The sequence below is a fragment of the Chelonoidis abingdonii genome, chromosome 23 (genome assembly GCF_003597395.2).
Source record: "Chelonoidis abingdonii isolate Lonesome George chromosome 23, CheloAbing_2.0, whole genome shotgun sequence".
Lineage (NCBI taxonomy): Eukaryota > Metazoa > Chordata > Testudines > Testudinidae > Chelonoidis > Chelonoidis abingdonii.
The window spans coordinates 10,314,454-10,341,396 of record NC_133791.1 but is presented as its reverse complement, the minus strand read 5'-3'; the positions used below and the strand labels follow the sequence as shown (position 1 = coordinate 10,341,396).

The 26,943-nt window shown below is 48.3% G+C and overlaps 1 protein-coding gene across 2 annotated transcripts; it reads left to right on the top strand.

The window, feature by feature from the left end:
* Positions 1-1,661: 1,661 nt before the first annotated feature.
* On the top strand, positions 1,662-26,943 carry GPR157 (G protein-coupled receptor 157). Of its 2 annotated transcripts, none has more exons than XM_032775497.2 (5): positions 1,662-2,471; positions 14,951-15,164; positions 17,634-17,828; positions 20,599-20,834; positions 25,677-26,943. In XM_032775497.2, the coding sequence occupies exons 1-4, from the start codon at positions 2,077-2,079 to the stop codon at positions 20,809-20,811; spliced, it is 1,017 nt and encodes a 338-aa protein (XP_032631388.1). In that variant the 5' UTR covers positions 1,662-2,076; the 3' UTR covers positions 20,812-20,834; positions 25,677-26,943. The 2 variants fall into 2 exon arrangements, with proteins under 2 accessions (XP_032631388.1, XP_032631389.1); XM_032775498.2 differs by having other exon boundaries at positions 20,599-20,854.

Genomic DNA, 26,943 nt, shown 5'->3' with positions numbered 1-26,943 from the left:
TCAGATTGCAGGATCAGGGTCCATGGCTGAATTTGAGATCACGCAATCACATTGTTGCTCGTTATAACTAGGCTTGGTTGAATTTAATTTTTTTTTTATAATTTTGATGTTCATTTTTAAGCATTTAAATTTTTTTTATCAGTTTACATTTTCACAGCTGGAAATTGGGGGAGAGGGGAAGTGAGACAATAATTATTAAATGATAGTAGACATTGGAATTCAAAACCCTAAAGCTCTATAACCATTAAAGCACAAATTGACATCACATCAAAATATCCTTTAATCAAACACTAGTAAGTTCTCACACAGCATTTTGCTTGCTTTGTCTATCTGTAAATGTTGATTATTATTGATGGAAATATTTGTCATGGGTTTGTGTGTATATGGTGAAATTGACATTTACTGACAAAAATCTAATCCTCCAAGACTACTTATAAAGCACATGCAATTTGAAATTGGCAGTACAGCAGTGGGTGGGTGGGGGAAGGAGAGAAGTTGGCTCAGGAATTTTAAGCTTTTGGGGGTAGGACGTCTGTTTTCCCCCTAGTGGTAAAGGATCTTGCACATTTATGGCATCTCTAAAAACCATTTTAAAATTAGCAATAACAATGTAAAGGACATTAATTACATGGTATGGTAAATTTCTTACATTATATGGCCACCCTGTAGCTCAGCACAGAGCAGAAACATATTTCCATTCATTTCTGGAAGATTAGTGCAGTCACGAATAGTCTGAAATCATATTTTTTCCCTTCCTTGTTTATGATTTAGCCATATACTCCTGCAATTTCAATCCCTGGGGTAGAAAACCAAACACTGCAAGAGTTAAATGGTTACCGAGTTATCCATACACACATAACAGCGCTGAAAGATATGGCTTTCCCCAAGATCCTAGCTCATGATATCACTCTGCAAAAATAAGTACCCTAATAAAGGCTTCCCCATCAACTCTAGGTGATAGGGCAGAGCTGAGCTGCTGGCACAAGCCCAGATTGCACTGAATTCTTGTGGCTGCAGGTCCTTGTATGATAGGAACACAAGAATGGAAGTTACCCTCTTTTGGAATGAGACATAAAACCAAGGTCCAGACCACTGTTGGACTATATGGATTCAAGATCTCACGGGACTTTTTGCACATTATCCTCCACATGGCGGCTTCCAAGCAAGTCCATGATTCTGCCTAGCTTAGCCTTCCCCTTGCCATGGGGTAAACTGGTTTCACCTGCCATCCCATACTGGTGTAGCTGCTCACTGTGCACTCAGGCCACTGTCTGTGGGTAGGAGAGACTGTAGCATAGGCTTCTGTAGGGCCATAGTGTAGATACGCCTACATACAGAGAAGGGATTTCCCATTGATGGAGGTAATCAACCTCCTCTAGATGTCGGCAGCAACTAGCTTTATGGACCAATCTCTTCTGTTGCCCCTAATGCCACGTCCACACTGCGGGCTAGGTCGGCTTAAATACGACAGCGCTCGGAGGGCGGTGAATTGTTTTCACAACCCGCAGCGCGGGGCAGGCTTAGGGAGCGGTGCGGCTTCCTCCCCAGGGGTGGCTGCCAATGCCAGCTAAAAGGATCCCGGGGCGGAGCATTGGGGCGGGGGGCGGCGACGGGAGAAGGATTAGGGCCGGCGCTGGAGCAGAGTGGGGACCCAGGGGCGGCGCAGACACGCGTGGCCCGGGCAGGGCTGAGACATGCAGCGGCCCCGGGCAGCCGGCGCCCGGCTCACATGATGCGCTGCGCGGCGGGGGCCGGGCCGAATCTCGGCGCTGGGAGCCCGGCAGAACTTTCTTCCCGCGGTCGCCGCCTCCCGGCCGGCCTGGCGCAGGGAGCCGCTTCGCTCTGCAGCCCGCTGGCGGCTCTTGCTTTGCCGCCCCCTGCTCAACTTCCTCCGCTCGCTCTTCTCTCATTTCTTCCTCAGCTGCCTCCCCCTGGGCCGGGCCCCCTTCTCCTGGGCTCTCCCTCCAGCCTTTCATTCCCCTTCTGCTGACCTTCCTTCCTTCCTTCTTTCCCTCCCCCAGATCCTTCACCCCCAAACACACACATCCCCTTCCCCTTCTCTCCCCACCCACCCCCATGCCCCGCTCCACCATGCTGATGGGGACCATGCCCCCAACGGAGGTGTACCCCTCTGAGCGGGTCATCGTGCTGCTCTCCTGTGCCCTCTCCTTCCTGGGCTCCAGCCTCCTGGTCTTCACCCATGCCCTTTGGCCCGAGCTGCGGACCCGTCCCCGGCAGCTCCTGCTCTACCTGTCCCTGGCCGACCTCCTTTCGGCTGCATCCTACTTCTACGGGGTGCTGCAGGACTTCGACTCGACCTCGTGGGACTGCGTGCTGCAGGGTGCCCTATCCACCTTCTCCAACACCAGCTCCTTCTTCTGGACCACGGCCATTGCCTTCTACCTGTACATCACCATTGTGAGGGGCGCGCCAACGGGCACTGGCCTGCTCTGCTTCTTCCATGGCATGAGGTGAGTGAGTTCTGGCCACTCAGCTGGTGTTACCCTCATCCAGGGCTCCCACTTCAGCCAAGAAGCGCCACTGAGAGCCAGTAGATGGGAGTCCTACCGGTCTTGGTTGGTTGGTAGGGATGGCTGTTATGTGTTGGAACTTCCCCACTGCTGCCAAGATTGGTGGGGAGCTGATGGAGAAGCAACCTGGTCTCTCCTGAGGCTACTTTGCCCTTCTTTTGCCCCTTTCAAGCCAGGGCTTTGCGGTCATTAACAAATCAAGTGTATCAATGCCCTTGGGAGGTAGTTCTTGTTAAACCCAGATGCGGAAACTGCGGCATGGCGAGATGAAATGACTTGCTCACGGTCACACAGTGGATCTCTGGCAGAGACAAGGAAAGAACCCAGGAATCCTGGCTCATAGTTCTGACTTTCTCTCCGAGAGTGTCCCACTAGAATACCGCACATACTCAAAGCATGGAGGCTGTATTTAGTGCCTCTGCTTCAGTGACAAAGTCCCTCATTTAGAAGGTGTTTACCCAGCTCCTTGGTCTCCCCCCTCCCCATACTCACTCTGCACCAGTAATTCAGTAACCGTAGAGGGAGAATAGTATCAGGGGGTAGCCCTGTTAGTCTGTATCCACACAAAAAAACAAAGAGCCCGGTGGCACCTTAAAGACTAACAGATTTATTTGGGCATAAGCTTTCGTGGGTAAAAAACCACTTCTTCAGATGCATGGAGTGAAAATTACAGATCCAGGCATTAATATAAGGTTCCACTGGACTCCTTGTTGTTTTTGTAGTGAGAATGCAGTTTGAAAGTGAGGAGGTGGCTAGAAAAGCAGTCTGAAGGCTGTTTGGCATAGCTGAAGAAAAGCAAGACAAAATAGCTCACGGTTTAACTTGCGCCTGCCTGTTTACTATTTAGCTAGCTGATTTTCCACATCATGTTTAATAAAAGCCTTCTTTATGCAATCCGAGCTTGTGTAATCATGTGCCACCTCCAAGCTCAGCCTGACAGTGATTCTTTGATGCTCTGGGCTGCCAGGTTGTTATAATCAATTACATGGGAAAGGATATCATTTAAAAAAACCCTCCAAGGCAAGCCAAATAGTGGATTTTGGGGTCTTTTTTAAATGCTTGAATCGTCTCGTATGTACAAACAGCATTATTTTGGAGATGATTGAAGTACACTGTTGTGCCGATCTAAAAGATAGGCCAGAGAAAACATCAAGCAAGTCTAAGTGTTAAGTAGAGAAGAAAATTGGATTCTTACACTCAGATGATAATTAAAAGAGCTAGGGCAGCATTAGCTGAGTAGAAGTTAGAGAGCTTGCAACAGCAGCTTGATAGCTCAGAGAGTACAATGTGTGACTTCCATGGTCTTTGCTATTGTATGTTACAGGGCTGTGAGGTTCTTTCATTTTGTCTTCAGATAACTAGAAGATGGTGAGGTGGGGCTATGGAAATTATAGAGAGGGGGACTGCTAGCGAGAAGGGTAGGCCTGGTGGTTAGGGAACAGGAATGGGAGCCAAGATCCATGAGGCCAAATTCTACACCCACTTGTACCCCATCAAACTTGATAAGACTGAATGAGTCTCTGCGGAATCTGGTCCATTTGTTCTTTTCCCTTATCAGTGATTTGTAGGACCATGGTCTGTGCCTCAGTTTCTCCATCTGTGTAATACTTCCCAGTTTAACAAGGCTGCAGGGGAGGGGAATTGTAAGGATGGATTAGTTGTTTGTGCAGCCTGCTAAGAATTCAAGACATCCCTTGCCACCACTAGATTCTGGGAGAGAGGATTCAGAAGCTGAACTCTCTTTCCCCCCCGCGTGAACCTTGCTGGGTTTTATTTTCACACTCCATATAGTCAAAATTGATCACCATGTTCTCTCTGTCCTAATAAGCGTCAGCAAGATGTCTGGGTATCATTCAGCTCAAACTTTGCTGTGTTCAAAGGACAAGGCAGATCATTGACATCCAAGTCCCATTATTGGATTCTGCTTCATAATCAGTTGCATGGATACAAAATGGGAAATGACTGCCTAGGATGGAGTACTGCGGAAAGGGATCTGGGGGTCACAGTGGCTCAGAAGCTAAATATGAGTCAACAATGTAACGCTGTTGCCAAAAAAGCAAACATCATTCTGGGATGTATTAGCAGGAGTATTGTAAGCAGGACACGAGAAGTCATTCTTCTGCTCTACTTCGATTTGTTTAGTCTGAAGAGAAGACTGAGAGGGGACATGTAATAACCTTTTATGTACTTGAAAACTGTTATCAAGGAGGAGGGAGAAAAATTATTCTCTTTAACCTCTGAGGATAGGACAAGAAGCAATGGGCTTAAATTGCAGCAAGGGTGGTTTAGGTTGGACATTAGGAAAAACGTAGGGTGACCAGACAGCAAATGTGAAAAATCAGGACAGAGGGTGTGGAGTAATAGGAGCCTATATAAGCAAAAGACCCAAAAATAGGGACTGTCCCTGTAAAATCAGGACATCTAATCACCCTAAAAAAACTTCCTGTCAGAGTGGTTAAGCACTGGAATAAATTGCCTAAGGAGGTTGTGGAATCTCCGTCATTGGGGATTTTGAAGAGCAGGTTGGACAAACACCTGCCTGAGATGGTCTAGATAATACTTAGTCCTGCCTTGAGTGCAGGGGACTGGACTATGACCTCTCGAGGTGCCTTCCAGTTCTGTGAGTCTATGATTCCTAGATGACTCTGCCAACCCACTGCCAGGCAGAGTCTATGAAATATTTTTACCAACCTTAAAAATTTGCAATAAGTCAGAGAGAAACCAGTGCAGCAGCTGCACCAGTGGGGACTTGTTCCCTGCCCCACCTATCAGCATCATAATACCCTGTTCTCCTCTTTCCCCTCCCTCCTTTGTTTTCTTTATTGTGGTTTGAGAACTTGGCCATAAAAGTGCATCTTGGGAAGGATGCTGTCTGGCTGGTTATTTTTCAAGGCTCCAAAGTCCTATTGCCCAGGCTGAATTGTCTTTTGTATAATCCCTTATCCAACAGAACAGGTCGAATGTGGAATATCCACAAATGTCATTAACAGATTCTGGGGCACGTGGTGACAAGTAAATTGAAAGGAGGGACAGAGGGAGCTGTATAAAGGAGAAGATGATCTGGTTAGTGGTTAAAGATTAAGATAAAATCATTAGGATCCTTGACACATGAAAAGGGGTTAATGGTAGATTAGATAAGAGTTTAGGAATCATTATGATAACCCACCAACAGATCTTGCAGTGAACCACACATGTGCATATTCCCATTAATTTAAAAAAGAACAGGAGAACTAACATGGATGCTACTCTGAAACCATTAATTTCAGTGAGACTCCGTATGGGCATAGGTGGCTGTAGAGCAGGAGTGGGTAAACTTTTTGGCCCGAGGGCCACATCGGGGTTGCAAAACGGTATGGAGGGGGTAGGGCACTTGGAGCTCGGCTTAGGGTTCCCATGGAGAGAGCTTCCCGCCCTAGGGTTAGGGTTCCGATGGGTAGGGCACTGGGAGCTAGGGTTACGGTTCCTATGGATAGGGCACTTGCAGCTATGGTTAGGGTTCCTATGGGTAGCGCACTTGAAGCTAGGGTTACGGTTCCTATGGGTAGGGCACTTGAAGCTAGGTTTAGGTTTCCTATGGGTAGGGCATCCTGCCCTAGGGTTAGGGATCCTATGGGTAGGGCTTCCCGCCCTAAGGTTAGGGTGGCTAAGTGTAGGGCACTGGGATCTAGGGTTAGAGATCCTATGAGTTGGACTTCCCGCCCTATCTGGATAGGGTTGCTAAGTGTAGGGAACTGGGAGTTTGGGTTAGCGTTTCTATGGGTAAGGCCTCTGCCCTTGGGTTCAGGTTCCTATGGGTAGGGCACTTGGAGGTAGGGTTAGGGATCCCATGGGTAGGGCGCCCTGCCCTAGGGTTAGGGTTCCTATGGGTAGGGCTTCCCACCCTAGGGTTAGGGTTCCTAAGCATAGGGCACCCCACCCTGGGTTAGGGTTCCTATGGCTAGGGCACTTGGATCTAGCGCTAGGGTTCCTATGGGTAGGGCATTTGGAGCTAGGGTCAGGGTTCCTATGGGTAGGGCACTTGGAGCTAGGGTTAGGGTTGCTGATGGTAGGGTACTTGCAGCTAGGGTTAGGGTTCCTATGGGTAGGGCTTCCCGCCTAGGGTTAGGGTTCCTAAGGGTTGGGCATTTGGAGCTAGGGTTAAGGTTCCTACACTTAGGGCTTCCTGCCCTAGGGTTAGCGTTTCTATGCGTAGGGCACTTGGAGCTAGTGTTAGGGTTCCTATAGGTAGAGCACCCCACCCTAGGGTTAGGGTTCCTATGCCTAGGGCTCTTGGAGCTAGGGTTAGGGTTCCTATGCGTAGGGCTCTTGGAGCTAGGGTTAGGGTTCCTATGTGTAGGGCTTCCCTCTCTATGGTTAGGGTTCCTAGGGATGGGTAAGGAAGGCTCTGCCCCCCCAAACAGCCTGCTCCCTATCTGCCCCTCCCACTTCTCACCCCCTGACTGCCCTCCTCAGAACTCCCGACCCATCCAACTCCCACCCTGCTCCTTGTCCCCTAACCGCCCCATCCCAGGATCCACTGCCCCTAACCGCCCCTGGAATCCCACTCCATCCAATCCCCTGCTCCCTGTCCCTGACCGCCCCCTCCTGGGACACCCTGCCCCTAACTGGCCCTCAGGACCCCACCCCCTATCCAACACCCCGCCCCGTCCCCTGACCGCCCCTATCAGGAGCCCCTTCCCCTAACCGCCCCCCTGGGAACCCACTCCCATCCACACACCCCCAGCCCCTTTTGGAATGTGGCCCTGCGAACATGGGCAGAGGACTCAGGAGGATCTGGGGCAGCTGCGCAGCCAGAGAGAAGCAGCAGTTTCCCCTTCAAAGCACCGCTTCTCTCCAGCCAGCTGCATGGCTGCTCACACGCACACCACCTGCCTGCTCCCCTGCCCCCACAGTGCAGCCCCTCCTCCCGCCATGGGGAGTGGGCCAGTGCTGAGCTGCCCGAGTGCCTGGCCCTGGGTCCCCCTGTTGTTGGGGGGCCTGTGCCAGGGCACCCTGTGTTCACTTGTAAATCTACCCCTGAGCCACACCGCCAGGCTCCTGGCAGAGCGTGCTGAGGCTGCAGGGGAGCGGGGACAGCCTGGGAGGGGCCGGGGCTGGCCGGGAGCTCAGGGACCGGGCAGGATGGCCCTACGGGCTGGATGTGGCCTGCAGGCCTACTTTGCCTACCTCTGCTGTAGAGAGTGCATGGCAGCAGTGGGGTTGATCATAGTTAAATTCCCCGTAAAAGGGGTTGATATTTTTAAAAAGACAAACGCTATCCTGTGGTTGCCTGTGTCTTATGGTGGACAAAGGAGTTGCATTTCTCATTTTGACATTCAGTTTAATCAATCAGAGACTTTTTTTTTAATTGACATGCCCCTGTGATGGCTGAATGTGTGCTGGCTGGTTTACCCTGTATGTATTTTTTCTCTTAAGGAAGTAGGATTGTTGCTTTAGATGAAACCTGCCAGACTGGTTTCTTGGTTATTGACTGAGTAGTAACACATGCTCCATTTTAACAGCCAATCTGGGGAGCTCCATCCTACACTTTCAGTTTTGTTGTGCTGGGCCTCAAGATGATGGAGTTAATTCTGAGTCTGTTTAAACATTTGCAATGTGTGTAACATCCCAGTATCCTGGCCACAAAATTCTAAGTTAGTTAATTATGTTCTGGTTCTCTGAATAGCCTGTAGAATCTCAACTGGACAGTTTTCTTTGCTTCCTATCCTAAATTGAGTAGTATGGTTGTGAGCTATTAAACAGCTTCTGCTGTCTACCCAAAAGGGGCTGCATTTCATGGGGGAGCTAAGCAGTTAGAGAGAGAACATGTGTGTATGTCTATGTATCATACATGTCTGCAGCGCACTTCGGGATCTTTTCAAATACAGGGCTGTGTAAATGTAAACTACTATTGTATTACCCATCGGAAGTTTCAGTGAAATGGCCCTTAAACTTATTGCGCCAAGTACTAATGACAAATTGTTTTCATGAAGGTGAGATTGTCCATAAACTCTTTAGTGCTGCTGCTAACATGTCAGAAGCTGTCGCTCACAAAAGGCTCTTATGGGTCAGATCAAGTTCAGTGGAGACACATGAACAGTAGTGCTGTAGCGTGTAAATCCGTCGTCACATATCCGTGAGGGGTGCTCGTCCTGGTGACAGAAGGCAATGATGCTCTGAGGACACCCAAACTAGATACACTCCTAAATCTAGAGTAACTAGACCAGGAGACCTCCTAGTTGTCCCCAGCTATTGCTAGCTACCAACGCTGGTAGGAATAGAAAGTTTATAGAGTGGCCCGTGAAGATAAGAGAAATGTAGAATAGACATATTTTTTTTCTTCCCAAAGAAAAGTTGGACTGCATGATGGCATACATGCAGTCCAACTGAAATGCAGCCACCTCTGAGATGGGGGGCAGCAGCCTGCCAGCGATTGCACACAGCATGTTGTATAGATAGAGGTGAGGGCCAAAGATACCAGGGCAAATGACTGATTTTATTAAAAAGTGCTGTGTAGTCTTCAGTGCCCATGGAGAGCAGAGAGAACCTTGACTTTTAAGGTCTCCTGAAGAGACCCATGAAGCAAACTCTACGTATTGGCCTCCCCCACTTACATAACCTAAAACCGTGTATTTGTATACACACACACTCTTGAACTTCAACAGCCTATGGACCTACCACCAGGTCAGGCAGCCCTGTTGGGTGATTGCCTGGAATGCTGTGAACCGAAAGCTGGCCATGAGCTGCAAGATTTGGGTGCAGATCCTGCCAGTTCAAGTTCAAGGATGTGAGGACGCAACCTCTTAGTTTAGGGGAAAGGTTTCGCTTTGGGTACTGGTTAAGGTGCATCTCTGGATAAAACCATAGACAGCTCATGGCTCATATTTCCAGAAGCCCAGCCTCCTTTTTTAAGGATGCAAATTTCTGCTCAAAAAACAAAAACAAAAAACACTTCTGGTTTTGTGGAAGCATAAATCCTACCACTTGAATGGGTCGCTGCCCGACTTGCACAGACAGCATACTGCAAATCCTCCCCGGGCTTGTAGGAATATAAACTGCTGCATGGAATATATCAAAAGGTGACAATTAAACAGCCTGACCCCAGGCACTTTTTGGGGGTGGGGGCGGGGAGGAGGAGAGTGTGAGGAAACTGAAATGGAAAGCCGAGATGGGAGCTTCTTGTACCCCAAACTCATCATTCATAAGGTGTGGCAGGAGCCCTGAAGCCATAAGCAGCACTCTAGTGTGTATTAATATTAGCAGTTATCTAATAACAACAGGAGCTAGTAATAGCCGGGGACAGTTCTCCTGGGCTAATTACTCTAGGTCTAACTGTGTCTGCTTTGTCAGAGCATCACCTTCTGTTATCAGGTAGAGTACCATCCGTGGCTGCATACATGTCCGAGTATTTACACGCTAAGGCAGTACCAGTCAGGTGTTTGCACTTCACATGACCAGATGTGTAACAGCCTTTTGTGAATCCCAATAAAACAGCACAACTTGCAACAGTGCTTTCCATCAGTACATCTCAAAGCACTTTACTGAGGAGGTCAGTATCATTGTCTCCATTTTACAGATGGGGACACTGAGGCACAGAGGGGACGTGACTTGCCCAGAGTCTCTCAGCAGGCCAGTGGCAGAGCTGAAAATAGAACCAAGGTCCCCTGGGTTCTAGTCTATTGATCTAACCACTAGGAAACACTGCCGAGTGCTTTACAAATAAATGAATCCTCTCAGCCCCTGTGAGGTAGGGAAGTCCAGCTATCCCCATTTTATGGAGGGGGCAACTAAGGAATATAGAAATTAAATACTTTATTTTCAGAAATGCCAGGCACCCCATCTTTGGATGCTCAGCTCTTCTGAAGACTGGGGCCTAAGAGACTGTTTCCCTGAGGGGCGGAGGAGGAGGAGAGAGGGAGTAACCCAAACCAGGAATAAAATTCAGTAATTCCTGGGTCCTCGTGTCCTCTGCTCCCTTTGTTACTGTGCTGTTGGTATGCATCTTGGGTGTGTCCTGTGGCCAACAGCGAAATAACTTCAAATATATGTGCTAAGGACTGCCCCTGTAGCCTAGGAATAAACAGTTCCAGAATGCGTGCCTCTGTGAGCTGCATGGGGTTGGGAGCTAATCCTGGCATGGACGGGCATGGCTGTAGCAGCCCCTGAAAACGGGGGGGCTAGAACAATTTTATAGTGTGGGGGGGCAGGGGTTTGAGAACTGTAAACCTTGTATATGATGAAAACCCCTTCAAGGCAGGGAGTGCCCTTGCACCTCCAGCACCCATTACTGCAAGGTCCAATTCAGAACATAGCTTAGTGCCCCAAACCATAATATTCCAGGCTTAGGAACTGCCAGTGCTTCCCAGTTTTCTGCTTTCACACCAGTAGGCACCTGTCTTGCTCTGACCTCCGTCATTCATTTACTGTTGAATAGCCGGGAAGGTCAATAGAGTGGAAAAATCGCAAACCCCATTTGCAGTCATAGCTGTGGTAGTTATTAGCTGTGAATAACAATTAGGAATTTTATTTTTTATTTTTCCTGTTTACAAATTAATCCTGATATCTGTAGAAATATTTGCTGACTGCTTTGAATAAACAACTCTTCAGCCTCTGGGGTGATTTGTGAACTGTTCCCTCTCCATATTCATGGAGTATGATTGGCCATCTCCACATTGCTATGGTATGAATTTTTTGCTTCCTGACTGGATGAGTAAATATTATAAAATTGGAGGATGATAAAATTGCAAATAACACATGCTCTGGCAGTAATTTTCAGGCAAGTGATCATTCACGCCAAGATGTATGAAGCTTCTGAGATTCAACAGATATTTTCACAAACACTCAGCAGTTGTCTGAATACTTCTGAAAAGCCAGTGCATTGGGGGACTCCTCCATGAGCAATAGCATGTGAAACATCTTTCTGCAGAAGTATTTTCAAAGGGCTGGATTGCGCCAGCTCTATTAATGCTTACAGCTGCCTGATGAGGGTATGGCTACACTGGCACTTTACAGCGCTGCAACTTTCGCCCTCAGGGGTGTGAAAAAACACCCCCCTGAGCGCTGCAAGATACAGCGCTGTTGCAAGCTACACCCGTAGAGGATGTGGTTTATGTGCAGCACAGCGCTGCCGCTCCGACCACACTCGCACTGCAAAGCGCTGCCGCGGCAGCACTTTGAAATTTCAGGTGTAGCCATACCAATCTCTTTCTGAAACATCTGAGGTCTACTTATTTGCTTCTGCTGTTTGCATTGTTCTGCCCCAGTGGATGGCGACCTTGGTGTGGTGGAGCGGCTTGAGTGTTCCCAAGACGTTGAGAGCAGTTCCTCAGGGGTCTTGCACTCCTGCCAGAGTCACCCAAGGCAGTCCAGATGAACAGTGATCTCCTCTCCTCCCCCTACCGCTCCCCCGAGTCCTCATCATCAGAACAGGCAGATGAAGAGACCATTTCTCTCAACGGCTGTGAAGGTGGCTGAAGGTTGCAGTAGAATGAAGGTCTCCAATCATGTTGGTTTCCTTGCCATTGGATTATGATCCTCCTCCTTCCAAGCACCATGTGGACACTGGTGTGCAATAGTGTCTCCATGTTCAAAGAAATCACATTCCGGCACCTTCCATCCAGATCTGCCCCTGCCCTTGGGAAATGTCTGCCCCAACTGTGACAAGATCTGCGGATCCACCATCAATAAATGGCTGTCACTTTATGGAAGACCATCATCCTTGAACTCAGAGAGATCTCGCCAACTGTGGCAAGTTCTCATTTTGATTTTTACGGGAGATCATGAGCTGAGCTTAAAGCCCAGCTCCAAGCACACCATACCGTGATTGGTTGATGATAAACCTGGGAGCTGAAAATGTGGGTGGTTTTGCGGTTAAGTCCCTGGGCTTGAGACTGAGGAGATCTGGATTCAGTTTCCAGCTCTGCCACAGACCCTCTGTAACCTTAGGCAAATCACTTAATCTCCCTGTGCTTCAGTTTCCCATCTGTAAAATGGGCAACACATGGGGGCAGTGAAGATAAATACATTAATATTTGTCAAGCACTTGGCTACTACTGTGATAAGCACCATAGAAAACTCTATACGTTGCGGGCACTGTTTGCTTTCTCGGTATTAATTACGTGTGATAGTTATCCCTCCCCTCGCCCCCAACCTGCCTACAGCTGTATACTTGGGAAAAATGTAGAGTGGCTGGTTAGGAAGAACAAGGGATCTGGAATTGATTTCAAGAGCACTGTCCTCCCATGTATCCTTTACTGAGTGTAGCTGCTCAGGATCAGCTGCAAGGAGGATTAAGAACCTAGGAAAATGAATAAGGAAATAGGACATTTGCCTTGTTTTCTTGGCACCCAGACGGGTGTTTAGTCTGGGCTTTTGTCACTGTTCGGCTACTTTTTTCACCTCTTGAAGATCGTGCCTATTGCCACCTCCACAGGCCTGGCAGGGTGGAATAATATGGAAGGGGCTGATTTTGTTTCCAAGTAAATATGGGCTGGCATTGTAGCAATGGAGAGATTCACTGCTAGTTGGATCAGGGGCTGGGCTTGTCCTCTGCACTATAAGATACTGGGTGGGAGTTGGGGTCAGGGGAGAATATTTTGTGCTTAAGTCTGTGAATTCTTGTGGTTCTCACTTATGGATTTTTGTGAGCTGCCCAAGCTGTCCCATGACTTAATTTCCCTTCTGTTTTCGGCTGCAGTTATCTACTAGAGATGGTCCTGAAACAAAACACTGACTCTGAACACCCTGAAACTTTGGCAAGTCTCTCTCTGGGTCCAAACTACGTACATCAGGCTCATCTCTGCTCTCTCATAAATTCTTGTATTTGCCACCAATGCTTTTCCCTAAAAAGACACTTATACATTCTGCTCCGTCCAAAAACAACTCTCTGCTCCCTTCCCAAAGTAGCTACCATGTGTCCAGTTTTCCAAAGTAGTTGCCCAAAGAAGTAGGATGTTTAATGCCTTTATTTAACCAAACAGCACTTCTATTAGACATCTAAATGCAAGATTTAGATTTTGTTTTGGTAGCATCTTATACTGGTGGAAATGATTGCACAAGATTCAAGGCAACGTGATTAGACCTACTGTTTGTTTAAATCCATGAAACTGTGGAGAGGATTCTTGTGCCATGTGCATCTCCATAGTACCTTCCTGTAGGTCAGTAAGCAACATGTCTAGAATCTGTCACCTGTGGCTTTTCTTTCTATCATCCTCTCCTCAGCGGGAAAGTTGTGGTATCCTGCCAGCTGAGAGAACCTGGGAGAAAGGAGTATCTGTCCAAGTCACTTAGCTGGAGCCTGATCCTGTACTTGTCATGTAGGCAAAACTCCTGTTTTCACTTGTGCATTCGGAACTTGAGATCAGAGACCCTGAAAGATGGTTTCACAGCATGGACTGTCAGGCACAGATGAGTCTACATTGTGATGGCATTGATAGTGACTGATCCTGCCTTTGAACAGGACTGTATTCTGTTCAGATATAAAACAGTTCACAATAGGGCTTTTGTGATGCATGGGCTTCTTGCTGGATCAGTTATTCCTGCAGAGCTTTCTTAGCTCCTCTCCAGTCACACAAATCCCGCCACAAGAATGGTTGATGAGAAAGCTCAATGGTTTAGCTAAATTTTGTGAGAAAAGAGGGGTGAACCTAACTAGTCAGTGGTAGGAAGGAGTGCGTCCCTCCCCTGTTGTGTCAAAGTACTGTGCTCTATTAAAGTTGCATGAAAGTTTCCTAAATACTACAGTGCTGCGGGCCTAATAAATGCAGGAGAGAAATCAGTAGAACTGATCCACCATCCCATATAGTTCCCTTTGGAGGACTTAATTGTCCCCCTCTCTCTTCCTACTCTTATTTTTTTCCTCAATGTTTGGTTTTTCCTTCCTTCAGATCAAGGATCTGCTGCGCTTTAGACTGAGTGAACTGGTAGGTCACCTCAGTGATTGTCTCTAATGAGGAGGAAGTGTCAGCATGTTATCATTGCTGCATCCGTACTCTCTGGAACTGAGCAAGCCATGTTATCCTGTTGTTTAAAAAACCCTCTGCTGCAGTGTGATGTGGGGGGAAATAAGGAAGTGGAAGAGGAAGCAGGGGGATGAAATGTCATTGTGTCTCTTTCACTTGACTTCCAGGGTAGAAAGATTCCAGCTCCTAGGATAGATTAATTGGGACATCTCCAGCTGTTGTGCAGGTCATGAGATGGAATTAACCTGGGAAGGTTGTTGGCGTGCACAGTCCCTTGTAGTGCCATGGAGTTCCCAAATGTGCTGATTGGATTTCCCTGCTGTCTGGGTGCTGGAGTCACCAGCTGATTATCCCAGGACACTTCAGTGTCCTCAGCGCTGAGGGTTTGCTTACTGTCTGTGACCTGTTCCCCTGCTCTTCACTGCGTGGTGACGGTGAACTGAACTATGTCCTCTTCCCCCTCCCATTCTCTCTTCTCAGCTGGGGAGTCCCACTTGCTATCACAGTGGCTGCTGTCGTTCTGAAGAAGATTGGCTATGATGCGTCAAACGTCTCTGTGGGCTGGTGCTGGGTCAACCTGGAAGCGGCAGATCAGGTCCTGTGGATGCTGTTGACAGGGAAATTGTGGGAGCTGCTGGCGTATGTGATCCTACCAGTCCTTTACATCCTCATCAAGAAGCACATCAATAGAGCGGTTGGTACCCTGGTAGCTTTTGCTTTAAATAAGGATGACTTATGATGGTATTTTCATATCACTAAGGCTCTCAAGGCATAATATCAGCTACATAGATTGGAACGGCTTCGCCCATCCCTGAAATGCAGCCACCTCTGGGGAGCAACAGTGCACAGCACCACTACCCAGTGACTTAGCATGAGATGAACATGGCACCCAATTAAAAACTGTGACGGGAGGGGACGTGGAAAGGTAGAATGTAAATATTGGAGTAGGACATTGGGGGGGGAAAATCCAGGCCTGGTGTAATTGAAGGCAACTTTAGTGGCATTGATCCACCTACACTAGGCCTGAATTTGGCCGCTCGGGAGAGTGGGGGTGTCAAACATCCTTAGCCTGGCAAAAAATGCTGTGGGATCTTGAGTGGCTGCTCTGTGCTAGGTGCTGGATACATACACCTAATAAAAAATTCATCTCCTGTCCCAGAGATCTTTCAATCTATACAGCAAATAACAATGAAACCCCTGGTTAGCATAAGAATTTGGAGGGCCAGGTTAGAACTTGAACAATGTGGAAATATAAACCTAAACTATGCCACAGTGGCAGGACACAGGGACCTCCAGAGGACAGATGCTTATTGTTTCCCCCTAAATTACGGATTTTAAAAAAGCCAATTCTAAAAATGTCGTCTTTCCCTGGCCGCCAGTGCAGTCACATCTGTTTGCCAGGGTGATAATTAGAGAAAGCAGACAGCTAAGGGATTGGTTAGGCTAGACATCCAGAAGTTGGGATGTTTCTCCCACCCGCCTCTAATCAGGAAACCTGGCTTGCCATCTCCCAAAGGATGGCCGGCTTTCCTGCCATGAGACCGGGCATCACCTGGTCACCTCTGTATTGGAAACACTGGAGAATATTCTCAGTGCCTGGACATCTGGGAAAAGGAGTCCGAGAAGGTTCATGGCTGCCTATCACCTGTCTCCCATCTCTGAACTAGACAGGACTCTGTGTTCTTTCAAAGATGCCGGCATGACTGTCTGGAAACCCAATCTGCCCCCTTCCCCACCCGTCTGCTCTGTGCCAAAGACTTGCAGGCACTGTCCTCTCCCTCACGTGCCCTGGGCTCTGATTTCTTTGCAGGAAGGGAGCTGAACGCAAGTGGTTGTAAAAGCCGATTCTTGTAACTGGTTTCCGAGGTCTGGAGGCAGCAGCACGTTGGGCCGTCTGGACTGCAGCTTTTCTCCCTTCTCCTGAGCTTTCCTCTGTAGCTTGGAGCTGTCCTGAGCCTGGTAGCCCTAGGACTGCAGCCTCACAGCTCTCCTCCAGCCCCAGGGTGAGGGGTGGGGGGAGTCTGCCATTTCCAGGAACGACAATAAATAACCTTCCCTCCCTGCTGCGGCAGCTTATTTAACCAGTGCTGGTTTTGGAGCCAGCGTGGGTTTGTGACACGTGCTTTCTCGTGAGCGTGAGAGCAGCTGTGTTAGGAGAGGAATGCAGAATGCTGGCAGGTTGTATTCTTTCCCAAGAGAGTCTTGTACCCCTATAGAAATGGCTGGGGCTTTACTGATGGCCCTTGGAGGAGGTCTAACTCCCAGCTGCCCTGTGAGGTGTGTGTGTGTGATTGCACCGAGCTCTTCTGGGGCAATGACCTTTTGCTAGCAGGGCTGCAGGAGGAATGTGGGTTGGGGGAAGGGAAGGGTATAAGATTTTATATGCTCTGCAACACATGTGAGACGGAGGAGGAGTTTTCAGCAGGACACCCGTGTTGGGTTTTGAGAGGTGTCAGTTCAGAGGCTCTCTGCTCATTTTGCCAGCTGAGAATCTGGCCCTTACTCTCTTGATTTCCCCCTTTGTAAAATGGGGATAATCCTTCCCTGGCTCACACATGTAGGCGCTTGGTTATTACACTGGTGTGGTTATGTAAGGCTCTGAATAGACCGTTAGTACTTTGGAGACCACAGAGGCAATCATAATTAATACTTTGCCCTTTATAGTTGTTTTTTGTCTGTGGATCTTGGTTTTATAAAAGCAGGCTGAGATTACTCCTATTTCACAGGCACGTACAGATTAAATGACTCGCCAAAGGCCTTGCAGAAACTCGGTGGCAGAGCCAGGCTTGGAACCCACATTTCTCAACAACCAGCAAACCTATTTTGTAAAGCATTACTGATGTTTACGTTGCTATAGCTGTGATTGTTCTTAGTTATTTAGCAACCTAGGGGTATGTGGTGCTCACGTAGAACACTGAAAAAGTCGAGGTGTCCCATTCTGCCCTCCTTTACATCTGGGTGGCCCTCTAGGTTTCACCCAGGGTTGCTTATGTTAATGGGCAGAATTTGGCCCAAAATCTGTGTTCCAAAGAACAGATAGGTAGCTGGGCTGGAGTCCAACCTGGACAGGGTTAATTGGCTTTGGCAAGAAGTCACCAGCCTGAGCATTTTCAATAACCTAGTGTTGGAACTTCAGAGTCTTTCATTTTTTCTTTCCCCGAAGCATGCGGCGCTCTCTGAATATCGCCCCATACTAGCCAGGGCTCCTGCCTTTCAGCCCAGGACTTCCATAGCAGATAAGAAATTGATCCTCATCCCTCTCATCTTCATCTTCCTCCGCATCTGGAGCACTATCCGATTCATCCTGACCCTCTGCAGCTCCCCTGCCGTGCAAAATCCAGTCCTGGTGGTCCTGCACGTAAGTACCTGCCGGTCACTGCACTCACCAGACAGGTCCATATGGGAGATGGGGGGCACTGACAAGTGACGGCCTTGCAGACGTCTGACACATGCAGTTCTTGGTCCCTGCCATTTTCGGGACTAGATGTAATTGTGCAGGGACTCAGAAGACGGCCTGCATGATTTGTGCGTGCATGCCACCAGCAAAGATGTCATGCTCGCACACACACCTCACAGGGCAGCTGGGAGTTAGACCCCCCTCCAAGGGCCATCAGTAAAGCCCCAGCCATTTCTATAGGGGTACAAGATCATAGAATCAGTGAAATGTAGGGCTGGGATGGGACCTCGAGAAATCATTAAGTTCAGCCCCCTTGCTCTTTGGCAGAACCAAAGAAACCTAGACCATCCCTGGCAGGTTTGTGTCCAGCCTGTCTTTAAAAACCTCCAACAATGGGGATTCCGCAAGCTCCCTTGTTAAGCTTTGGAACAGGTTTCCTACGCTTACAGTTAGAATGTTTTTCCTAATATCTAACCTAAATCTCCCTGGCTACTGATTAAGCTCATTACTACTTGTCCTACCTTCAGCGGGCACTGAGAACAATTGGTCACAGTCTTCTTTATAGCAGCCTTTAACATATTCAAACACTGTTATCATATCCCTCCTCTGCCCCCTTTTCTCAGCACTAATCCTTCTCAGTTTTTTTAGCCTTTCCTAATAGATCAGGTTTTCTAAACCTTTTATTGTTTTGGGTTGTTGCTTTCCTCTGGAGGCTCTCCAATTTGTACAGATCTTTCCCAAAGTGTGGGGCCCAGAATTAGACACACTACTCCAACTGAGGATTTTCTCCTGTTCTCACTGAATGCTGTGCGCAAACTGTAAAATTTTCTACGAGCACGAGAGTGTACAAAGAAAAAGTTACTGTGTGATTCTCCCAATGCGTTTTACAAAGGCACCTGGGCTGGGGGACAGATGTCCATTTCTTTCTCTGAAATAGACCTGGGTATGACTCATTATCCTAAACCAGCATTTCCTAAAGTGGGGGTGTGATCCTTCTGAGAGAGCTAGTCAGGGGGCACGGATGTATCCCTGCTTTCCTTTTTTAAAAACTTCCTTCAAAATGTGACCCAGATATAACAAATGCAGCAGGTGTCTGCCTGTGTTTGAAGAGAGTCTGAAACAGTAGCTCAGCGATGTGGGCTGCCCCATTCTGTTCAGATGGCCAGGATGATATACTTTAAATCTCAAAATGGTTAACTATTCCACTGCTCATCAAAGCAGGGAAGAAAGGCGAGGAAGGGTCATATTCTGAAGATGTACCCAGACTATTCCAGTGTTTCTCAAAGTGAGGACAATGTCCCCATGGATGGGTGGGGCTTAGAAAATGAATGCATTAAGGCTGGTAGCTTTCAAGCAAGACAGCAGAGTTGCAGGGAATGGGCATGATTGATTTTCCTGAAAGGTGGGGAGCTCAGCTCTCACAACTTTGGGCAGTGCTGCCCTGATCAATATTTTCTTCCTCTCATGTAATATTCAAGACTTGCATAATTCTGGAAAATGTATCTCAACATTTCTATGGATCAGCAAAGCCTTTTTTTTTATTGCTCTGGTGGAGCAGCTTCTTGGTAGGTATTTTTGCTAATCTATTTATAATTCACAAAGCGCCCACTCCTGATTGGCGCTAATGCCTGGGAAGACCTGTTGCAATGGCCCAGCTCTGTGAACTGAGGGAGGAAAATCAATAGTGATTAAAAATCAAATGCTGCTGCATCAAAAAATACCCTGCCCAGGAGCAGCAGTTTCAGCAGCATCTAGTGGCCAGAGGGGCAAACTGCAGCCAAAAAGAGTTTTTCCCCCGTCCCAGCTGCTAAAGATGCAGAGGGAGATCCATATCGTAGGCAAGGAACTCAGTGAATGTCTCTCCTGGAATGGGACTGTTGGTTCCAACGCAAGAGAGCTGAACTTCTCCTCCTGGGTGCCAGTGTCTAGCGTTCAAGGGGCTGGCACGAGGCGCTCACACCTCTCTGGCCACGTTTCAAACAGAAAGAGGATCTGAGATATTGTCTGTGGCGGCTGCTCCTCTGCTTCAGGGAGTTCCAAAGCCAGGCTATTGTGGGCTTGGTTTACAGATTTTGTTGTTGTTGTTGTTCGAGCCAACCCTCCATTAATACACAGATATGGCACGTTCTGTAAAGCAAGAGTCTTGTGACATAGAAGGGCCTTAGTTTTCCTATCTCTGGACTCTTTTTATCCTCCCCCCCCCCACACACCTTTTTTTCTCTCTCATCTCTTTATTCATCTTGCATGTCTGGGTGTCTCTGACCAGCTCTCGCTCTTCTATTAAATGTCCTTGTTTACTTTACTGTCTCAACTGTGTTTCTCTTTTCTCTCCCTGCTCTGCCCTTTCCTGGGTCTCTCCTCCCCGGTGTCTTTTTCTCTCCCTCTGTTTTCTAACTCTTCCCCACCATTTCTCCATACCCCTATGTCCTGGCCTCTCTTAGGCTGGGGCCAGATCACAGCTGTCTTTGCCCTCCCAAAGCAGGACAGTGACTGTGGAGGATGTTCCCTTCTAAACACAGATGAGTTGTCCGCCTTTCCTGATGCTCAGGGGCTTGGTTTTCTTTCTGGTGCAGGGATGATGTCCCAGACCCTTGTCCTCTCAAGGCTGAAACCCCCTGCTCTGCCGTTTAGTGACTGTCTTGGCCTAGTTCAGCATCTGATTGCGTCTGGGGTAGGGGAGAGACACCTCCTGGAACTGCTTGGAGCTAATTTTCTCTTCCTGCCCTTGCAGGGAATTGGGAACACGTTTCAGGGAGGTGCCAACTGCATCATGTTTGTCCTCTGCACCCGTGCGATCCGGAACCGGCTGCTCTCTTCCCTTTGCTGTGGTCACTATGGAGGCTTGCATCAGCCTTCGCAGAGCCTAGAGAGGGGTTACCAGCGCGCCAAACCCCCCAAGAACACAGAGGCTGGACAGATGAATGCCGAAATCACAAGCACATGAGTCTTGAATCTCCGCGTCTGAGTGTGAGATTCCATCATTCTTGGTAAAGGTTTAACAGTGAGTCCTGACTGTACGCAGCCTAGGGTGACCGGACAGCAAATGTGAAATGGGGACAGAGGTGGGGGGTAATAGGAACCTATGTAAGAAAAAGACCCAAAAATCGGGACATCTGGTCACCCTAGTGCAGCCACGTTCCTGTAGTCGGGGTAATTGCCATAGGCAGCATGGAGGCAGAGGAGGAAAACAAGAGCGAGCTTTATTAAGAGAGAGGAATTCAGCTGCTAGAGCAAGAGAAGAGAATTCCACTGCAGCTGGTTCTGCAGCACTCCTGCAGGATAACTGTTCATCTCTGGGTGTTTTACAGGCGTCAGTGAATTGATTCACATACGGCTTCTGTCAGACAGGGAAGTGTGGAAAATGGGGAAACAAGGCACAGAGGCAGTCGGTGGTGCCCATATATCAATTGACAACATATACAGCCAAATTTAGATAGGGCTCTGTGGTTATTGCCACTGCCTGCCAATTCATGGTACATATATGGCCCCCATTTCCGTAGTAACTAAGTATCGTACACACTTTATTGTAAGGTCACTCAAGACTATGTGACAGAGTAAGGACTTGAGCCCTGGTGTCCTGGGTCATAAATTAGTGTCCTAATCCCTGGACCATCCTCTCTCATACTGCTTGGCTATGTTAAGAGTCTATTTCCATTTTGAGGCATAGCCCGGCAGGAACATAATGCAGAGCTGAGAGGGTGCTGAGACATTGCCCATCTGAGAGCTGTGTGGGTAGGAGTCCGAATATCACACAGTGTTGGATGGAGCAGATTCTGGCAAAGCCGTCTGACTTTAATATGGAGCTGCAGCCCATAAAGACAACAGGTCCCATGGTGCCATGTTTAATCTGCTCAGATCCAGGCAGCGGACCACGCACTGTAGTCTCTGCAAAAACAGCTGCAAGCCTTGCAGAGCTCCCTGACTGTACTGGCCCTTCAGGGTACACTCCCACCACCATTCGTACAGAGGGGTGAACTTGAAAAAGGCAGCAGTCTTTTTAGAGTCACTGTGAGCAGCTGGGTGTGCATAGAGCTTGGTGAAAACTGAGTGTTACGCACGAGGGAGAGACACGACATATCTTTGGGTGAGCTCCTGCCACCCATTTGTTCCTCGTTCGCTCCTTATACAAACGCAAGGCTTGAAAAACCAGAGCAGGCTTTTGCTTCCTAGCCACACTTGTTTAAAAAAAGAAAACTATTTGCATAAGCAGCTTTTGCAGAAAATTAGCGACACATGAGCTGTCTGGGGTGGGGGAGGGGGTGGCAGAGGGCACCAGCCCAACTCCCATTGCTCCATGCACACAGCTGTTCAGAGGCAGCTCTCATTAGTGTAACTAATATTAGTCCTGAGCATATGGCAGTCAAATGATCTAGCGAACACCCAAGGTCTAATCCTGGCTGGGATAATGAATTAGGGTGTGGCTTTGCGTAAAGTCTTTAAAGGAAGTGCATGTGGGAGATTGGCGAGGGTATTATTCTGTATCCCAGTAACTGCTCAGCTTCCCTCTTGGGAGCAAGATGCTGTTATGCAACATACTGCATAGACATATAGGAAGGCAAAGGCCGTGCTCCAAAGAGCTTAGTCTTTCTTGCTATCTCATCAGGGTGTTGAGAGGCTGACTCGGTTAATATTAGTAAAGCATATGAAAGGTGCGTTCATATAAGTGTTATGAGCAGACGACTTTTAGATAGGGTTACCACCTTTGAAATGCAAAAAAACCAGCACCCCCCAAGGCAAGCCCACCCCAACCACAAGTCAACTTTGCAACCCCCGCCCCTTCAACGTCTACTTATAATATCTAGAGAGACAACGCATATAGGTAACATCATCCGTGTTCTCATGTAACTCAAACCTTCTCCCACACCCGCGCAGTGCATTTGCATGGTGGTGGGCAGACAGCTGCTGTATTTTCAACAGTTTTCATCTGTTGTTGCTAAACTGCAGAAGTGGGAACACTGCGGCAGCTTCAGCTGGGTACAGAAACTTTGAACGTTCGATATCCCAGGGGAATGTGGTGGCGATGATGATTAAGATGCAAATGTTTAGACCCACGTAAAAAGAAAACGGGGCAGATTACGTTATTTTTTTGGCAACTGGCAAATCCATAAAAAAAACGGCCCAGCCAGGTGGTAACTCTACTCTTAGTGTACGTATGCACAGCCCCTGGGAGGTATGGCTGCAGCATGTCCAGACTTACCCGCAATAGCTTTGATCTAGCTAGCTGGAATAACAAGAGTGGCATGGGCCAGGTGCCAGAGTACATACCCAGGGTCCCGGGCAAGGTGACGATCAAGCAGCTAGCTCTGGATGCCATGACTTCACTGCTAGTGTTATTCAAGCTAACTAGATCCAAGCAGGAGTGCCGCCAGCTTTTTTGGTGCCCTAGGAGGCGGACGGTCCCGCCCACGAAATACCGACGACGACCGGGGTGGCCACCACCTCCCAAATGTTAGTGCCCTAGGTGACCACCTCGGTCACCTAATGGGTTGCGCTAGCCCTGGATCCAAGCTGGCTCAGGTAAGTCTGCACCTGCTGCAGTCACATCTCTGATTGCAGCGTAGGCAGATCCTTAGAGCTCTGGCCTCCAAACAGAAGTGTGTATTACCTTGATAACAAGCAAGTAACCAGCCCAGCACCTAAACATCAGGTTGCCAGCAGTGAGCACCGCATGTGACTTGATTAATGGCAGCTGCAGTTTCGTTTCTTATAGAGGGGGAGAGACTAGGCATAAAACTGAAATTAAAACCTTGCTTCATTTGAATCTTTTGAAGCTACTTACAGAAGAGGAAATAAGAATTCTGATAGTCACTAAAATATCTTTTTAAATGCAGCAAAACCACCTTCTCTCTCAATTCCTGTTTCCATATAACTCCAAAGAAGGATTGAAAAAAACTGGGTTCGGTTAGTCTGGAGAAGAGAAGGCGGCGGGGAGGGGAGGGCACGAGACATAAGTCTTCAAGTACATAAAACGTTTATTCATAGATTCTAGGACTGGAAGGGACCTCGAGAGGTCATCGAGTCCAGTCCTCTGCCCTCATGGCAGAACCAAATACTGTCTAGACCATCCCTGATAGACATTTATCTAACCTACTCTTAAATATCTCCAGAGATGGAGATTGTACAACCTCCCTAGGCAAGGGAGGAGGGTGATAAATTGTTCTCCTTATCCAGTGAGGACAGAACAGGAAGCAATGAGCTTAAGTTGCAGCAAGGGAAATTTAGTTTAGACCTTAGGAGAAACTTCCTAACTGTCAGGGTAGTTAAACACTGGAACAAATTACTTAGGGAGGTTGTGGAATCTCTGGCATTGGAAGTTGGAAAAACTTGTGTCGGGGTGGTCCACATAATACTTAGTCTTGCCTCGGCGCAGGGGACAGGGCTGGATGACCTATCCAGGTCCCTTCCACTCTTACAGTTCTGAGAGAAACAGGCTGTATTTTCCTGCTCTGGCTAGCTAACGTGACAGGCACCATGTTGGCTGACGCACCCGGGATTGCACTAGGGACCTCTAGAGCTGAAAGCAGGTGCCCGTACAGCTTGAGCTAAAGAGTCAAGGCTGTGCAGTTAGTGGCTGTAACAACTCATGTCCTCTGTGGATTAGCACAGAGGGGACCTGGAACACAGCCCAGTGGGTTGCACTAAGACAGGGGTGGCCAGCCTGAGCCTGAGAAGGAGCCAGAATTTACCAATGTACATTGCCAAAGAGCCACAGTAATACACCAGCAGCGCCCCCCCATCAGCTCCGCCCACCCCGCTCTCAGCGTGCACCAGCAGCCCTGCCAATCAGCACTTCCCCCTTCCTCCCCGCAGTTCCCAATCAGCTGTTTCGGAGTGTGCAGGAGGCTCTGGAGGGGAAGAGTGAGAGTATGGCAGGCTCAGTGGATGAAGTGGGAAGGGGTGGAGTGGGGGCAGGACCTGTGGCAGAGCCAGGGGTTGAGTAGTGAGCACCTCCTGGCACATTGGAAAGTTGGTGCCTGTAGCTCCATCCCCGGAGTCGGGGCCTCTACAAGGAGCCACATATTAACTTCTGAAGAGCCACATGTGGCTCCAGAGCCACAGGTTGGCCACCTCTGCACTAAGATATCTGCAGCTCAGTGGAAGCTGTAGTCCTGGTCAGGGTGAGTCTAAATGACAGTGATAAACCCTGGCTGCTGTCTACATTCGTGCTCCCCCTCAGGAAGATGCACCAATGGGAAATTTATTATACCATAAAACACTAGTGTAGGTAAGGCCAGGGAAATGGAAACAAACCCATAGGAAGTCAGTGGAAGTGGGGTTTTAGTTCCCTTCCCTGCAGCTGAGTGCTGCCTAAAAATAAGCAGTGGGCTCGCTGTATGATAGGAAGAGGAAGTGCAGAAAAATCGTTATGCAGAAAATCTGGCAGCTTCTGGCCCTTGCTGCTGCATGCCAGTGACAGCAGTGGGATGTCAGGGGGATGTGGTTGGAAGTTGCTGATGACAACGCCCCTTGCAGGTCATGCTGCCTGGGTAAAGAAAGAGTTTGGTCACAGCCCTTCCAGGCTGGCCTAGCTGTGGTAGTGAGCTATGAGGGGACCCATGGAAAGAAGGGATTGGTCCATGCTGGAGCACATGCGGCACCAGCTCTGAAGTACAATTCAGCATGCTGGCCTAGCCAATAATGGCAAGTCCATGATGGAAAATACTGCCACTGCTGCAGGACTTCGCTCTGTGCACAGCAGCCCATGTGCTTCTGGTCCACAGGAGGCTTGGTACAATGAGAGGCACGAGGATGGGCTTAGGAAGACAGGAAGGTCCTAGATCGTAACCTGTTTGCTTTTGTTTTGAACAGTAACGGAAGTACCACCAAGTGCCTGTAGAGGGAGATAGAGGCCTAAGGAAAACAAATTCTCACTTGAACAATTAACGTGCAGGAAATCTCGCTCCATGGAATTCAGATGCCAGCTGCCTTAGTTCTTCTTTCAAGATTTCCAGGAATGTGCTACCAGGTCACACCCTGACTTCCAGTCTCATCCTCATGCCCCTTCTGCAGAACTTTACAAATTGTTCCTGACTTCTGATTTTCTGTTTTACTAAGCGGATTTTTCACTGTGCGGCTGGGGTGGGGGAATATCCCCAACGTTCTGAAGACTCCAGGAGCGTTTGCGTGGAAGCACCTTGGATGTGTGACAGATTTATCATCTGTTTCATGAGGCCTTCAAGGGGGCTCCTGCTTTTCTATGCTTCAGATGGTGGATGGGGGACGATAACTTGGCAAAGTCTTTCTTTCTTCTCCTTGGGGTGGGGATGTGTCTTGGATGTTTTGCTCCTTTTCCAGGGCCATAGCAGCTCGTTGTCCCTCTGGATTTGGGATGTGAATGAGCTTGGATGGCCGCTTGACGAAATCATGGCTCTGTGGACAGTTTGGTACTGAGGGTAGGTAAGTGGGCGAGTGTATCAACCTAGCCATCCAGGCAGAACAACTCCCGAAGGAGTTAGCATGGACATACGGACACATTTTACTGCACAAATCCTAAATCCAGGTTTTCCGTCCTCCAAGGCACAGTCTGTTTTTATTAATGCTCCCCTTCTCCCACTGTGGTTTTTAAAATCACAGCTTGCGCTTTAGGAAATGCCATCTCTTTTAAAACACATCCCGTTTACCGATCCTCAACTTTCCTTTCCTCGTGCACTTCTGAAACCCTTTATCTTTTTAACAAAGTCCTCACCGAATTCCTGTCTCTGTGTATGGACAGTGGTCTCCTTCCAGTGCATTTTTTTTTTTAATGGAGATGTTGTTATTCAGTGTGTGAATACGGCACAGATTGGTCTGCCAATACCACTCCAGGCTGGGTCAGGGGAGGAGAGAAATCGTATGACAATGTTTTTACAAGTTCCCAGCGTGTCTGTAGTTTTAACAAATGATTGTCTAAGGCATGTACAGGGTGACTAAGCACAAATCATCCATGCCAATAGTAGATGTTGCTCTTCCAGATTTTGTTTTTACTCGGATATTGAGCTCTCACCAACATGGGGTGGAGCCTGCTGAGCTGTTTGTGTTGGGGGGGGTATTGGTTGATGTCACTTGGAATGTCCACTGCCTTCTTGGTAGAAAATTA

Excerpts from the sequence above, each read along its gene's own strand:
- GPR157 (XM_032775497.2), top strand. The coding sequence starts at position 2,077 with ATGCCCCGCTCCACCATGCTGATGGGGACCATGCCCCCAACGGAGGTG. Across the intron at positions 2,472-14,950 it reads TGCTTCTTCCATGGCATGAG|CTGGGGAGTCCCACTTGCTA; the intron begins GTGAGTGAGTTC and ends CTCTCTTCTCAG. Across the intron at positions 15,165-17,633 it reads AGAAGCACATCAATAGAGCG|CATGCGGCGCTCTCTGAATA; the intron begins GTTGGTACCCTG and ends CTTTCCCCGAAG.